The sequence below is a fragment of the Sabethes cyaneus genome, chromosome 3, assembly GCF_943734655.1.
Source record: "Sabethes cyaneus chromosome 3, idSabCyanKW18_F2, whole genome shotgun sequence".
Classification (NCBI taxonomy): Eukaryota; Metazoa; Arthropoda; class Insecta; order Diptera; family Culicidae; genus Sabethes; species Sabethes cyaneus.
The window spans coordinates 180,519,401-180,536,159 of NC_071355.1; the positions used below are offsets into that span (position 1 = coordinate 180,519,401).

A 16,759-nucleotide genomic window follows, 5' to 3' on the forward strand; every position below is an offset into this window, starting at 1 on the left:
GAGGGGCAGAATAATAAACTCATGTTAAAGTGTGTCATAGCATAAGCATGACTTTAAGATTCGAATCCATTCACTTTTCAAAGCAGGACTTGTAAGCAAGCATAGGTGCCAGCCACGTAGCCAGAAGGGGGGGGGGCGGCCGGTGGCCCAATTTTGATTTTGACTGTTTTATATGCATATTTTTTCGCTTAAAACTACAATACATTAAATGTATTGTAATGTATTGTAATGTATTATATTTATAAACAGTAAGATATGCATATAACGTATTAGGAGCCAAGATGGGGCTCCTGGCCCCTACCTCTGGCTACGTGGCTGCTAGGTGCTGCATTCCGTTATTGAAACTTGACCTTCTGTTTTTATACGGCAGACTTCGCAGCCAGCTGTTAGAATACAGGACAATTGCAGGGCCAGTTACTACGATCCTATTGACTCTAACAGCCTCTCCCAGCCGAGATTCGAACATACGACGACTAAGCCAGTTGGACCAGCCCCTGGGAGGTAACAGGACTTGTATTGGTATAATTAATGTAGTATTGAATATTATGGACCCTATTCCGTAAGTAAGTAAGGTAAGTAAGGCTCAGTCGCTGTCGAGTGCGAAAAGAACGGGTAGCATTGCGGCTCGATGAATAACCACAACCGCAAGCTGACTTGCGGTCAGTTGCTGACAGTTGAGTTACTAGCTTTTTGGCGGTTGACTCAGTCGAGTTACTCGACAAAATCGTGTGACTTACATAATACCACAAATACTAAATGTGGATTAATCGAGCAAAATGACACTCGACGTGACTTGCAGAATAGGGCCCTATAGATCGCGTTGTTGGTTCATCGACTAAGTAGCATGTTTCGAAATCGAAATTTTCTTCAGGTTTTTCATCAAAATTAAAGACAAAAAATCTTTTTCTAACTAGTCTTTTATTTTTTATATTCATATTAAATCCTAAAGATATTGATTGATATTTGATATTTGAGAGATATCATTGATTCGATACAATGGTTAACAGTGGTTTCCACTCGGGAAATTCGTACCCGCGTAGATTTTTAAAAGCATTCCCGGTTGTGTTTGCGGAAAAGTAAAATGTTTGAGCAGTAGGCTTCGCATTTCTCTTACCCCGGCTGGCTCGAGCAAACTTTCTACAAAGTGGAGTATCTTTGTCCGATTCACTTTCGCTGGAAGAGTAATTCATTTTCGTGGACACATTAGCCAAATCCTCGTCTTCGTCGCTGCTTACGGGTTGCTGCCTGTCAGCTGATAATTTTTCCAAATTGGATTTGGAATTGTTGCTTGGACGGTCAGGCCTACAAGCTGCATTGGCACAAGACATGCCATGATGCTCCGGCTTGCTGCAATGACGACACGTTTTTTTCTGACCCCGATAAGTCACCAGCGTTGTTTCACGACACGACACTTTGTCGCAGAAGGTAACATACGAAGGTATGTGATTGTTTATACGCATTCGTAATACCCGTACTCCATTGTTCAACCCAGGAAAGAGGGATTTCCATGTTTCGTGCTCGATCGAAAGCACTTCACCGTATTTCTCCATTTCCTTCTTGATGACACTCCTACTAAGTCGCATCGAGAGATCGTGAAGTCGCACTTCAACGGCGTTATCTTCCATATAAATTGGAATACTATAAGTGGTCCCATTTTTTCTAATCGAATGCTTTAGATTGTTGTCAGCCACGAAACGTTCCGCCATGGTCCGATTTTTAAACGTAATCAATGCGCAGTTTCTGACACGATGCACCTGCAAGCAGGACAACTTATCGACATCCAGCTTCATTTCCTGCTTTAGGAGCTGCTCAATTTCCCGGAAGGACGGTCGAACCGAACAACGCTCGAAATCAACAACAGCGGTGTTGATGCGCAATTCAGGTGTTTGGTGATTTCCTGCCATTCTTGAAACGTAGTAGAATTCAATTTTAAAACTTTTAGTAAATCAAAACTAACTCTTTACTTCAATACGAAGCTATGCAGATCGAAAGGCAACTGTATCTTTTAAACCAGATAGCTGTAACTGCTGATTATATTGGAAATTTTTTATTGCCTAGCTAGTGAGGTAAGCGTTTTCGAATAACTCTCGGTAACCATTAGTAGGTAAAGCATATGTTCTATCGCTAATAGGTAGTATTAATCTACAAATTTTAACAAATGTTTGGAACACTGTAACAAATGCTTATGGAAACTTTGTCAATTTTTCTTCGCTGTGATATTCGAATCGGAAAATTTTAGGTAGATTGAATATCCTATGGATGAAGGGCAAGACTAGGACTGTCTAACCGGTAGTACCGGTAGTACCGAAACCGGTAATACCGGCCAATTTTTGGATACCGAAATACCGGTTTTGGAAAGGCAAAAAACCGGTATTTCCGGTATATTCTCATATCCCAGTTTTTGAGTTTCCAAAGATTCAAAGAAGAACTAAGTTTGATAAGAGATTGTAAAACTCATAGAAAAACAACTTCGTGTTAATGCTGACGAGATTCTTCGACTACTAGCAATGAATAGGGTGAAACTGTGGGTCACATAATTATAGCTCTTGAACCCGTTTAAGGCATAGTACAGCATCTTTGCTGTATGTTTCAAGCAAATGTTTCAGTGTATAACTCAAGCAGCACGATTTGTTGCATGAAAGGTTACGCAACGATAATTGAAACATTCAAATATTGTAAAAGTTCGCATCAGTTACCTTTATCGAACTGTTATGTGATTGAAAAAGCGCAAGAGAAGTCAATAACACAATGTGGTACATTTTTGATAATAAAGACATGTTCGGAATTGGCCATTGTAGTTCTTGGTGCTCAATTTGGCTTACTTGAATCTATTTCAAAAGTTTTAGTGTGATTTAAGGTGTCATATGATGAGTTTTTGTTCATGTTCGAAATTGGTCATTTCCTAGAGGTTTCCGGAGCTCCCCAAATATGTCCAGATATGACCAAATCTGACCCTAGATAGCAGATTTGGCTTCCATTGATCTAGTTATTGAATTCTAGTGTGATTTAAGGTGCCGCACGATAAGCTTTTGTTTGTGGACGAAATTGGCCACTCGCCTGGGTGTTCCCGGAAGTCCCCGGAACTTATCCAGATATAACCAATATGGTGCTAGGTAGTTGATCTGACTGTCAATGAGCTAGTTTTCAAATTCTGGCGTAATTTGAGGTGTCGCATGATAAGTATTTGTTCATGTTCGATACTGGCTATTTTCCACAGCAATAACTTAATCCGGAACATTTCCGGTTAATCCCAATACAGCGTAAAACCTTTAAAATGGTCGGCAATGAGTATGTTACATAAAAAATCAATACCGGCTGTGATTTACGTTCATTTTGGAAGTGTCATTGAAGATTTTTATTTACTTTATATGAGAAATCTGCCCTATGAAACTTCAAAAGGGCGTAACTCAAAAATTCGTTGATCGATTTTTTAAAAAATTGGCTCAGAGGTGTAGGATGGCAATACAAACCAACTGGCATTTTCCGTTTAAATGGCCTATTTTATTTCTTAATAACGGTATTTTGAACACCGTGATTATTGTTTAGCAATGACATTATAATAACACGATGTTGCGATGAAGTTTCATGTTCCTAGATATAGATATTTGTGACAGCCAGTATAAGTATTGGATAACCTGAATACAACGTATTAATAACATGAAGTTGCTTATTTGTTGTGTGTTTCAATACTGTAACCGGTGAAGTTTTTTGCAATTTAAACAAGACTTAATAGCAACATGAAAGATGTTGCAAGTGCTGCTTGGGAAGCCAGACGTCACGTTTTAATTTATTTTCGAACAACTTGACATGATACATATGTACAAGCCAGCAAACTATTCGCAGCTCTCATTTAACAAGATCAGCGCCCGTCGCTTACAATAGTAAATACAACAGTCATGCAACAATGAAGTAATGAAACTTCAGTTTCAACTGCATATAGACTGCATATGCATGTATATAGAAAAATACAAATGAAACTTTAAAACCGGTCGTCATGGTGAAGTGTTAATAATTCAAATATTCACTAGAAGGCCAACAACTTTGAATTTACTCAACATCGATAAATCGTGCCTGACTGCCAGTCGTCGTCATTTGATACAGTCACTAACTTCAGCTGAAGTTTGCTTGAACAAATTTGCTTGCCTGTTCAACAAATGAAACAAGTGACTTCATGTATGAAACGAAGGTACGAGAAAGTCAGCTTCATTTATTTATTTCGACGATGCCGGCCTGTGATTAGAATATGGGAATTTTCGCGCTTTTTGAGTATTCTTGGCATCAAAGAATCTACCAGGAAAGAATTTGGAATATTTTTCAAGTCTTTCAAGTGATATATTGATTAAACAAGTAGCTGAAATCTCCAAGCCACTATCTACGAAGAGTGGGATTAAAAGCAGAGATGAGAAGGTATCTATGCACGATGATGCAAGGACTCCGGTTTAGGGATAGAGGAAAAAATCGTGAAGAGACTGTAAGAGACCGGTACATTCATTATGCTGGAAGTTGCAATATGGAGATTTTTGAAAATAGTTGAAAGTGAGTTTTCCTATTATAAATTTGAAGAAATGATAGGAAAATTCCTGATGCGCTTAAAGCCGTTCGTCAGACTTCGATGAAAGCGGAAGTTTCTTCAATTGTTAGAAGCGTTGGCAACAAAATTCGTTCTACCAAAGGAAATAAATTGCTAAGCGTATTATTTCTGCCTTAATACTACCTTGCAAAGCAACAATTCTGAAGTAATAGTTTAAAAACAAAGATATTTACTGAAAAACATCAACATTTCTATTGATTGCGAATAATCTGCCAATACCGGTAATACCGGTATTTTCTACGCTAAGACCGAAATACCGGTTTTCACCAAAAGTGCCCAATACCCACAGCCCTAGGTAAGACCCATATATCCGGATTCCTAATAAATAAATAAAAAACCACACCGAATCCGTACAAACGCATGTTTGACCGATTAATACTACCTATTAGCGATAGAACATATGCTTTACCTACTAATGATTACCGAGAGTTATTCGAAAACGCTTACCTCACTAGCTAGGCAATAAATAAATTCCAATATAATCAGCAGTTACCGCTATCTGGTTTAAAAGATACAGTTCGATCTTTCGATCTGCATAGCTTCGTATTGAAGTAAAGAGTTAGTTTTGATTTACTAAAAGTTTTAAAATTGAATTCTACTACATTTCAAGAATGGCAGGAAATCACCAAACACCTGAATTGCGCATCAACACCGCTGTTGTTGATTTCGAGCGTTGTTCGGTTCGACCGTCCTTCCGGGAAATTGAGCAGCTCCTAAAGCAGGAAATGAAGCTGGATGTCGATAAGTTGTCCTGCTTGCAGGTGCATCGTGTCAGAAACTGCGCATTGATTACGTTTAAAAATCTGACCATGGCGGAACGTTTCGTGGCTGACAACAATCTAAAGCATTCGATTAGAAAAAATGGGACCACTTATAGTATTCCAATTTATATGGAAGATAACGCCGTTGAAGTGCGACTTCACGATCTCTCGATGCGACTTAGTAGGAGTGTCATCAAGAAGGAAATGGAGAAATACGGTGAAGTGCTTTCGATCGAGCACGAAACATGGAAATCCCTCTTTCCTGGGTTGAACAATGGAGTACGGGTATTACGGATGCGTATAAACAATCACATACCTTCGTATGTTACCTTCTGCGACAAAGTGTCATGTCGTGAAACAACGCTGGTGACTTATCGGGGTCAGAAAAAAACGTGTCGTCATTGCAGCAAGCCGGACCATCATGGCATGTCTTGTGCCAATGCAGCTTGTAGGCCGGACCGTCCAAGCAACAATTCCAAATCCAATTTGGAAAAATTATCAGCTGACAAGCAGCAACCCGCAAGCAGCGAAGAAGACGAGGATTTGGCTAATGTGTCCACGAAAAAGAACCACTCTTCCAGCGAAAGCGAATCGGATAAAGATACCCCACTTTGTAGAAAGTTTGCTCGAGCCAGCCGGGGTAAGAGAAATGCGAAGCCTACTGCTCAAACATTTTACTTCTCCACAAACACAACCGGGAATGCTTTTAAAAATCTGCGCGGGTATGAATTTCCCGATTGGAAACCATTGAAATAATCGTCAACATTCTCGATGCATATCTTGTACGAGGATGTTAACCATTGTATCGAATCAATGATATCTTTCAAATATCAATCAATATCTTTAGGATTTAATATGAATATAAAAAATAAAAGATTAGTTAGAAAAAGATTTTTTGTCTTTAATTTTGATGAAAAACCTGAAGAAAATTTCGATTTCGAAACATGCTACTTAGTCGATGAACCAACAACGCGATCTATAGGGCCCTATTCTGTAAGTCACGTCGAGTGTCATTTTGCTCGATTAATCCACATTTAGTATTTGTGGTATTATGTAAGTCACACGATTTTGTCGAGTAACTCGACTGAGTCAACCGCCAAAAAGCTAGTAACTCAACTGTCAGCAACTGACCGCAAGTCAGCTTGCGGTTGTGGTTATTCATCGAGCCGCAATGCTACCCGTTCTTTTCGCACTCGACAGCGACTGAGCCTTACTTACTTTACTTACTTACAATTTTACATTGGAATTTTATAATGATTAGAGTATATCAAAGCAAAGCGAACAAAAAGTTGTTTTTCAGTCGTGCGGATTTTAATATACAACTGGTTGCCTAGTAGCTTGCCGCCATCCCAAGGTTTCTAGTATTGATGTCGAATTCGTCTGTGAAAGCTAGAAGTTGAAAGTACTCTTGTTGAAGGTCGTTCCTCTTGTTTCGATGCTCGCTCACCGAATTACAGGGGTATATTTGATTAGCCGGGTTGTACGGAAAACCGTTGTCAATGACAACTTGTCATACATTATCTGCCATAGCAGTTCGCGTTAGATTGAATCGTATGCTACCTTGAAACCCACTAAAATATGATGGTTGGGCATATTGTACTTCCGATATTTCGGAAGGATTTCTTGGAGAGTGAATATTTGGCCTGTATTCTACCTGCCAGATGGCTGTAGTATACGCAATTGCATTTTAGCAGATAAGCGTAGTCTAGCAATAGTAAAATATTTCGTGAAAATGGTTATAGCTCGTGAAAGTTATAGCTCGGTTGATCAAACTTATCGAACTGGGTTGCGATCAAAAAGATGTACGTATCTATCTATACCAATAGAAATAAATTTCTGCCTGTCTGCCCTTATAGATTCGGAAACTACTGAACCGATTAGTGTAAAATTGTTTTTAGAAAAGACTGGCTACTAACGGAATGCCTTCAATACCATAGAATATAGAGCGAACACGACAAAAGCAACGTAGAATCTAAGTGCTACATTCCAATTCCAGTTCGGAGCAGAACACATCCATTCATCGCAAAGGAACATGTAATCCTGTAAAATTAAATGCTCATACAAAGGAATGCAATCATTATAATGGGAGCAACAATTCATTATACTGGAAACCAAAAAAACAAAAGCATTGAAGCGGTCCACGAAGCGGTCTCTATGTTCTGTAAAAAGAAATAATTTTAATTTACTTCTAATTGCTATTCTGAATTGAAATTTTTGATGTAGGTAGCACTGTTTAGTTTAACCCATCAGACGCAGTTAAAAAAATTGTTAATTTGTCATGGTAAAAAAGCAAAGCCTTTGAGTACACGTAGTGACACCAGTTGTCATATTCAAATTGTAGTTAAAAATTCCCAAAATTTCCTTCCACTGCTAAGTAGCCATACCATTCATTGGACCAATTTGCTGCCAGTTAGCTGTCTATACGTCAAGAAGAATGATTTTCAGTTTACCCATGTACTATTTTCACACCTATATCTACTTGATGCTTTGCCCAGAACCCTTTAGTTAATGGCATACAAGTGTTTGTGCTTGCTTCAACTTCGGCTGGAGAACCCTTTCTCCAACCAACCATCCGGTCGTAACAGCATGTTCATCATTCATGAACAAGGCTAGTCACCACTAATTTGAAGAAAGCAACTAACCGGTTCGAAAGAATTCTTTCCGTCCCGGTTTCTCGTCTCGGCAGGAATGAACCAGTGCATTTCTGGAATGTTAGCCGAAGGATACTTTCTCAACTGACCTTTTTCACTTCGTCAGAGTGAAGCACTTTGCGAGCGATAAATCATGGCAACGAACGACACAAGCAAAATTGAAAACCATGACAAATGATGGATAGAAACATTCAACTTTTTTCATCCCATCAAACAGAAATTTATTAGTCATCAAATTATACTCACAATTGACTTGCACGTCGTACCGCTTGCTCACCGAGGGAGGCACTCCGTTGGAAGCAATGCATAAATATCCTCCCATGTCCGTACGCTGCACCTGACTCAGAGCGAGCCGTTCTCCTTCGACGAATTTCACCACTGCAATGATTGAAGTGGATCGTTAATTTAATACCAATTAACACCTCTCTTAACCTTAGGTCAAACGACCACCTGTGACCCTTACCTTGCTTCTCACGACCGTCGGATCGTATAACGATGTCCTTACCGCCCTCTCGGCGCCATTGGACGTTCGGTAGTGGTACGCCAACCGCTTGGCACAATAGTTGTATATTGCCACCTTCGTTGGCGATGCCTTCTTCCAGGGAAGCACTATTTGGATCGTTGCTGTTTAGGATGTCCGGCGGAACTACCACATCCAGATGACCGGACTGAAAATGGGAAAGATGCATGCAAAATTTCGTGCATCAGTTTCGCATACGAAAATGGGTTGGAATTTGAACCGCTAAATTACGCGTGATGAAATGGATGCCCTTCCCAAACTGATGAATGAAAGAGCAGTTACATATATTTCTCTGCTTATTGAAGTCACGATCTCCCTCCAGAAATCAACATTCAGCGCAAGCTAGCGAACCGTTCACAGGCGGATGTCCTTTTTCGACAATGTGAATTATTCCTGCCATAAAATAATCGTCCTCGTCCAGCTGGCAAAGGTGTCCTAGGGTGCATGCTATGAATATCTAAAACCGACCTATTTTTCAAACCGAACATGCAAGCCAGCGAACGACGGATCCCTATAGAAATCAGATACAGAAAGACCACCGTATACTAGTTCACCCACCTGATGCCGCATTGGATCCGTGTTGACTTGGCACATATAACTTCCGGAGTCGTTGAGCTGCACGTGCGAAATGTGCAGCTTCCAGGTGTTGTGCCCATTATGCGTGACCGACAGGCGCGGATTTACCGCTACCATATGGGTGTGAATGGCGAGGATTGCTTTCGAGTCCGACTTTATCCATGCCACCTGTAAAGAAAAATAATCGTCATTGTATTATGGTTCACACCTAGAAGAAAATAATTATGATTCGACGGAAACCAAAATGTGGATAAAATTGATTAATGGTAAATGCTCTGAAAGACGCGCATAGCTTTCTAATACTAAGGTTAGCTGTTTTCTCACTTGTTTGACACCCAAATTTCCGTTTCCGTTTGAAATCCTTCTTGTCGCGGGCAGGACGACAGATTACGCTCCTTGGTTTGACTCAATTTAAAAATTGACATTTTGCCAAGTCGAGCCAGAAAAAACAATGAACCTTACGCTGTTCCACAGATACATAATGTGCACACTTTTTAATAAATTTCTTTGTTGACGATTCCAGAACTTATAAAAAACCAACCGGGAAACTTTTTCGAGAACTTCGACCTCTTTTGTAGTTTAACAAAGCTCTTTACCGATCAAACGATAAGCGGAATATTGTTTATTTTAAGAAAAATATTACTCATGACAAATGTCTACTATGATTCTACCCACTATGACCCAATAAATTTTGAAAGTTTTTGCTAACAAAATAAATAAATTCGGATTCTTTACCACTGACGACTTCAAATGGATGCATTCTGACAACCTGTAGAAATCGAACGTGAAGCCCAGCCAACCAGAAATATCGACGGCAAAGCGTGGATTTAAGGTAATGCTCAGTGCGCGCTACGGTCAGAAAGTGATGATCTACTGTAAGTTACTGGAATCAAATCAGACCATTTCGACGGTTGATTTGTTTAAAGTGAGCATTGATTGAAATTGATGACAACATCAATCAACTACCTAGTAGAAAAATTGCTGGTAAATTTTGTGTCATCCGCCATATTCACCAGATTTTACACTGTCTGACACTCATTTCAATCGACGCAATACGCCTTTAGTGGAATATTGCTTCTTCACTTCTGAGCAAGATACTAAAATATAACTTAAGGAGACATAAACAACTAAAAATGTTGGAAACCCCACTATTTTTAATTTCAGATTGCGATACTACAGACATTTTCGCGTATTTCGATATTAATTTTGTAATAATTTCACCACGGGAAGTGAATGAAACGATCACGACGCTTTTCAATCGCCTCTAACACCTGATGCTCAACAGCGCTTGTCCAACGGGTACGGGGTCTGCCTCGAAGTCGACGGCCTCCGTTGGGTTCTCTGCTGAATATTATTTTTGTTGGTCTCTCATCCGGCATCCTTGCTACGTGACCAGTCCATTGAAGTCCGCCGTGTTTTATCCACCTCACAATATCCGCAACTTTGTGTACTTGGTATATTTCATGATTCATGCTCCTGTACCACACTCCTTCTTGTAATACGCCGCCAAGAACTGATCGCTGGATCTAATGCTCAAAAACACCAAGAGTTCGTCGATCGCTCTCTTTCCACGTCCACGCTTCGTGACAGTAGAGTACCACCGCGAGAATTTGCGTCTTAAAGGGTGGGAGTTTTGTACGGAGTTGCAGGCTACAGGACTTCAGCTGACTACGTAATCCGTAGAAAGCCAGTGAACATTTAGTGCGTCCGGGAGAATCTCTCTTGAAAACCGCACTCGTATTCGCCAACAAAGATTTCCTGCAACGGCCTTAGTCTGAGAAACAGAATGCGGGAGAGAATTTTGTATGTAGAATTGAGGAGAGTAATGGCATCGGTAATTACTGCGTTCAAGTCGGGGGCCTTTTTTGTAACAAGGGCAAATGGACCTTGCTACTTCCGTAGGTATTTCCTCCGCAGTCCATACCTTTAGTAAAACCTGATGAATTGCACAATACAGCCGTTTGCTCCCGACTTTCAAAAGTTCCACAAAGATAACGGGTGACAACTAAAATTTTGGAATGTTTTTCTCAAGCTGTCAAAAAAGACAAAGATACATGAAGAAGATCTGATCTACCGAAATTAAAGATACATTATCCACTGTTGAAAAAAATAGTATCCATTTGAAAACGGTCCGTAATCGGCTATTCGGCGAAGCTTTCGCTTGACGTCGAAACAGGAGCGTTGTACGGCCGCCATGTCAACTTTGCGAATGCATCTCTTTATTCTACCAATCAACTGTTTGCAATTCGTGGTACTCCAGGTTTTTTTGTACACCAAGGAACTCAAAATCCCGAAGAAATCTTCGATTGGGCGCACTGAGACAGATTTTTCGGGTCGTGGTTTTTTGCTAAAAATGGGATCGAATGAGTATTCAGGAACGATTGTGTTTTTTGGCGTAATGCGATGATGATCCGGCCAAAACACGTATTGTCCATCTTCATGATGTTTTGGTAGAAACGGGATCAAAATTTTCTTCAAACATTCGTCTGGTGCATCTGAACCAGAGGGCTTGTTGTTGAAGAAACGAGAAAGAGAACGATGTCCGTCTGCATCCATAATTTTGGTTGGTCTTCCCCTACCTTGTTTGGGAATAGTTGTTGGGCATCTTAGGATAGGGTAAACAGTCGAAGCTGCAACATATTCGCTTTTTATGTTGTACCGTATACTTTTTGCCGAAATTTCTGTGGCAGTTCGTAGAAGTGTACAGCGCGCTCCCGAAATGCTTCTTGATTCGACGTCATTTTAAGCAAAGCAAGGCAAACATAAACAAAATAAAAAATATTGACAAAAAGAGGAGAGAGAGCTAACACATACATACTCTCATTTCTCTCTGAGCTCGTTTGTTGTGGAGTAGAGGGGCCTCAAAAAACTTCCAAAATTTTAGTTGTCACCCGTTACTTTTCTTTCCAGCTGCTTTGCCGTTTCTCAGCTCTCTCGCTGCTTTTCTAATCACATCCAAAATTGTTGGGTCCACAGCTTTTCCATCATCCTCAATCGTTATTCTATTTCTATTGACCGCTCCATCTTGTTCACCATTGAACAATACTTCAAAATGTTGTTTCAAACGCCTAGCCGCGTCCGATCTTTCGGTAATCCGGAAGGAGTTGGCACCAAGGCCCGACAACGTCACCTTCAATTGCATAGCGTCACTCAACAATGAAGCACTGAAGCTTCGGTTTCAACAGAAGCATGACCGTTTCAGTTTCAAACTGGCTTCAGTCAGTGTCAGCGAAACTGGTTTCACTTCGTTATGACTATCGGTTGCAACTTTTCATTTGTACTTTTTTATGAAACATTCAGAAGAAGGCCAGCAACTATGAATGCAAATGAATTGAATTTGAGTAACATTTCCTACAATGCAACGCATATTAAAGTTAACCTTGTAAATGTCGACAAATCGTGCCTGACATTTTGTCGTCGTCAATTGAAACAGCCACCAACTTCAACTGAAGCTTGCTTGAAACGTTTTGTTCAACAAGTGAAGCAAGTCACTTCATGTATGAAGCGAAGGTAAGGGAAAGTCAGTTTCATTTATTTGTTTCGACGATGCCGGACCCTGGTTGGCACGTTCTGGCTAATGATTCCGTTGAACGTATTAAAGAAGCTTCTCGTATCGTGCTTCCCGAAACAATCCGCAATCACTCTGCAAGAGCGCGATCCCAGTGCTGGAATTTCTTAAAGGGTGTCCCACATCAAATTGCATCACGGAAGAAACGCTGTAGAAAATTACCTAATTGACCGATCCTTTTCGTACTTTCAGACAATAAAATATAACCCATTAGTAAGCTTTTGGCATATTTATTTCGTTCAACTTCAATACCTTAACCGTATACTCTCACCTTATGCTTAACTCCACTCAAAAAGTTTTGTGCAACATCTTGCTGCAGCTTCTTCTGTATGGAAACCCACTTTTTCCTCATGTCTTCATCAGATTTTGGACCTCCTCAGTGTATTTTTCATTGAGTATTTTTCATTGAGCCTTAGTTCCGGTGCGTTGGGGTGGTTCATGTCCTTGGGTACGAAAGTAACCCCGTTGGCTTCATACCACTCCAGGACATCCTTTGAATAGTGGCACGAAGCTAGATCGTAGGGCCCTCGTATTGCTTCAACAGAGGAAGCAGACGCTTCTGTAAACACTCCTCGAAGTAGATCTGCCCGTTTACAGTCCCGGTAGTCACGAACGGCGCACTCTGTTTGCCGCATGAGCAGATCGCTTGCCAAATCATGTATTTCTTGGCAAACTTTGAAACTTTCTGCATGCTTACTTTCTCCGGAACATCAAACTTGTGCTGGGAGGTGAGGTACAGTAGCCCCGGAAGCTGCCGAAAGTCCGCCTTGACGTTAGTCTCATCATCCATGATGAGAGAGTTAAAAATGTTCCAGGTGCTTGCGCAAAATAAATTCGTGACGTTACTTTTCGGGTGACGTCATTTTGTTCAATTGTGAAAAGCTGACCGCGATAAAAATACAGTGTAAACAATACACTCTAAACTACTTCTACCCAAAAATACCCAATGGGTAATGCAATTTGATTTGGAACACCCTTTACGACGGTGAAATCTCTTTTCGGCAGCTCTAGCGTCTTGGTATCTGTCCCTGCTCTGGCGTGTAACAGTTGCAGCCAATATGTTACTTCTGGCTTGATTCTTCTCATCAGTCACTCGTTGGCACTCTGCTTCTAACCAATCACTGGAAGTGGCTGCAGGAATAGTACCCAACATTTCTCGCGCTGTAGTACTGATCGCGTCATGATGGATGTACCTCCATTGTTCGTTCAAGTTCTCTCCAAGTTGTTCTCCGATCCGCTCATCAGTCCTCCACGAGTACTCTGCAGCAACTCCTTCTACGGATAACCGCTGAATGTTCAGTCGTATCTTTCTCGTTGGCGCCGATTTGAATACCTTGGGCAACCAGACGCGGATCTTGCTTACTACGTGATAGTGTCCCGAGTCAACGTTTGGTCCCCGGAAGGATCGTACGTCTGCGAAATCAGAAAAGTCATTCCTCTGGCTGCAGCGAAGTTGATTAGCCTCAGGCCATTGCCGCTTATGACAGCAGGAAGCTTTCTCTACCAATAACAGGATGAAAAAAATCTTCGCGTGCGACCTGCGCATTTGTATCACTGATAACTATTTTTTTGTGATGTCCTGGACACTCTCCATATGTACTTTCGAGAAGATCATAGAACTGCTCTTTTACGTCATCGGGGGTGTCGTTCGTCAGTACGTACGCATTTATCAGGCTGTAGTCAAAGAACTTGCTATTAATTCTCAACACGCATAGACGGTCATTGATGGGCCTCCATCTAATGACATTTGCTGTGACACTTTGTTTTTAATGTGGAACGAATCCGTCTCCATGCTCTGTTTTATTGCCGCCACTGCAGTAGATTTGATACTTGAAAGTCGTGCCCGCTTTGGCCATCGCACTTCCTGGATGACTACAACCTTCATATCCTGCAGCTCTCTTGCCAGGATACACGCGCGTGCCGGTTCAAGTAGAATCCCGACGTTCCAAGTACCAAATTACAATAATCGTTGCCCTTTTTCTTTTGCCTGAGTCCATACCGGTTATTCCGTTGTAGTTCCGTTCCTGAATTTCACCTAGCATTTGAAAGCCCTATACTTTCTCAGAACAAAACTTGTCGTTTATAGTTTATTGCATAGCAAATGTTGGGAATATCATAATAATTATATGAATATTGTGAGCCTTGCTACAGATAATTGGTTGTTTCATTTAGTTCATGACAATGCACACCTAGTTGTATGAATGATTCTCGTAGTATTTTATCTCAGCTTTCCAATGGTGGCCTTGAAATGAAAATCGGTTTGAGGCTCATGACGAAAACAGCGATTTTCTGATAAAATCCAATATGGCGACCAAATCCAAGATCGCAGCCAAAAATGTTTTTACTCCATTTGAAAGCCATTCTCTTCTTCTTTACAGAACCATGCCATTTGTTAGTTGTTTCGTAACAAATTTAGGAAATATCACATGATATAGACCTCAAAGTTTGCTGAAAATTCAACTTTTTTTTTAAATATTCGGGCCCCTTGGCGAACGAGGGGTCCACTGTTTCGAGGTATTAAAAGTATAATTTTCATTTGTTAACCGGCTTCAACCAATCAAGTACAAAAGATCCAGTATTTGAAGACTACGTGTCAGTAGTGGCCCCATCTCAACGAGAATTACTCACATGGCTTTCTACGCATCACATAACCAACTGAAGTCCCGGTGTTTGGTAAACTCACACGTAACTAACGCTCTAAACTTTTGAGTCTAAAGGATTATACTGACTCTCTGGAATCCCCGCAATACGAATTCCTCCGGACATGAAGTACGGACGCTTATTAAAGCAGATAACTGTGGCTTTTCTAAGCGTAAAGTTACACGATCAATACTTGGCGATAAAAAGGAATATGCTATAGTGAAGGAACCACAAAGTGACAGGCTATATTGGGCTAAACATTTGGCTAGAATGTTTAACAAAAGGACAGTCAAAACCTGTCATCAGCAAAAACTCGGAAGGAGGTTATTGACTCCTGGGTAGGTCCCGCAACTCATGGAAGATGCTCTTCCAACAGAACCACACGTTGTTCAACGCATCGCCAAAACAGCAAAATAAAGTTAGCAATTTTGCAGTTGATTTCAACCCTTTTCAAATTAATAATTTGAACTAATTATAGAGAAATAAAGTAGGCAAAGTTTCTTAGTTTCACACTGTTCTGAAATAGTGTTGTTCGACCAAAAGGCAAGTTGTATACTGTCACCTCACCTGCCGATATCATGATCTAAGATTAACAACTAAATTTAATTTCTATTGCATGTGTCCCGGGCCACGAAGCACGTATTGTGAACAAACAGTTTAGTAACCTTATGGGCGTGTGCTCACGTGCTATGTGTACAAAAAAAACTTTCCTGGTTTTTCCCCTCGTCATGCCAGATGAATTTTTCATTGTCGATTTCAGCCTTCTCCTTGAATCGAGTCCTGTCGTCTTGTTTTAAACGACTACCTCCCAGATACAAGCTCAGTCATGGACTGGCAGGCAGTTAGTGGCAGAAAACTTTGGAACCTGGCCCGCTGTTACTATACTGTTACAACACTGACTGCCATTGTGGTTGGGGTCAACTGCGTGACTCAAGGTTTCCTTATATGCGCCGTCTGTATCTTTCGTATCGGCTCAAAATTGATTTTAGAAGTTTATTAAAAGTGTTTCCAATTTTTCATCAACTTGTTGTGGCAGAAGTGCTCGGTTTGCGTGTCATGCTCACCAACTCCATAGTCACTGTTCAAGGCACAAGGCAGTGCCTCTTTATTTTGCTTTGCCACCCAGCTTCGCCGCTGCGCTGTTAGTTTCGTAGTTCAGTGAATGAAATCATTAATAACGATTGGACGAACTTGCGCTTCCAAACATTGTGTCAGAGCTTTAGGCCCAAAACTTTGGCTATGCATAAATGTAAGAAAAACTCTACGCTATTTAAAATTTCGCATGTCAGCAGGCTATCAGGGATTTGATTTGTTGTGTTTTTTTTGCGATGGTGAATTGAAGCTTTTTTTCATGACCGTTGCAGGACTTGATACTGACGAAGGGCATCGAGCAGCAGTGGGTAAAGTTCTTTTCGGTGTTCTTCTAGCGCATTTTGTGCTGCCATCAGTGGC

At 40.8% G+C, this 16,759-nt stretch overlaps 1 protein-coding gene across 1 annotated transcript in view; it reads right to left on the minus strand.

Annotated features, from left to right (window-relative positions):
* The window catches only part of LOC128740468 (neural cell adhesion molecule 1), a 46,207-nt gene that overhangs the window by 28,401 nt on the left and 1,047 nt on the right, over window positions 1–16,759 (minus strand). The window contains exons 3-5 of the mRNA XM_053836008.1: window positions 9,082–9,267; window positions 8,467–8,671; window positions 8,250–8,381 (exon numbers count right to left, since the gene is read on the minus strand). Of these exons, the coding sequence (XP_053691983.1) occupies window positions 8,250–8,381; window positions 8,467–8,671; window positions 9,082–9,267 (523 nt within the window). The remainder of the gene's footprint in view (window positions 1–8,249; window positions 8,382–8,466; window positions 8,672–9,081; window positions 9,268–16,759) is intronic.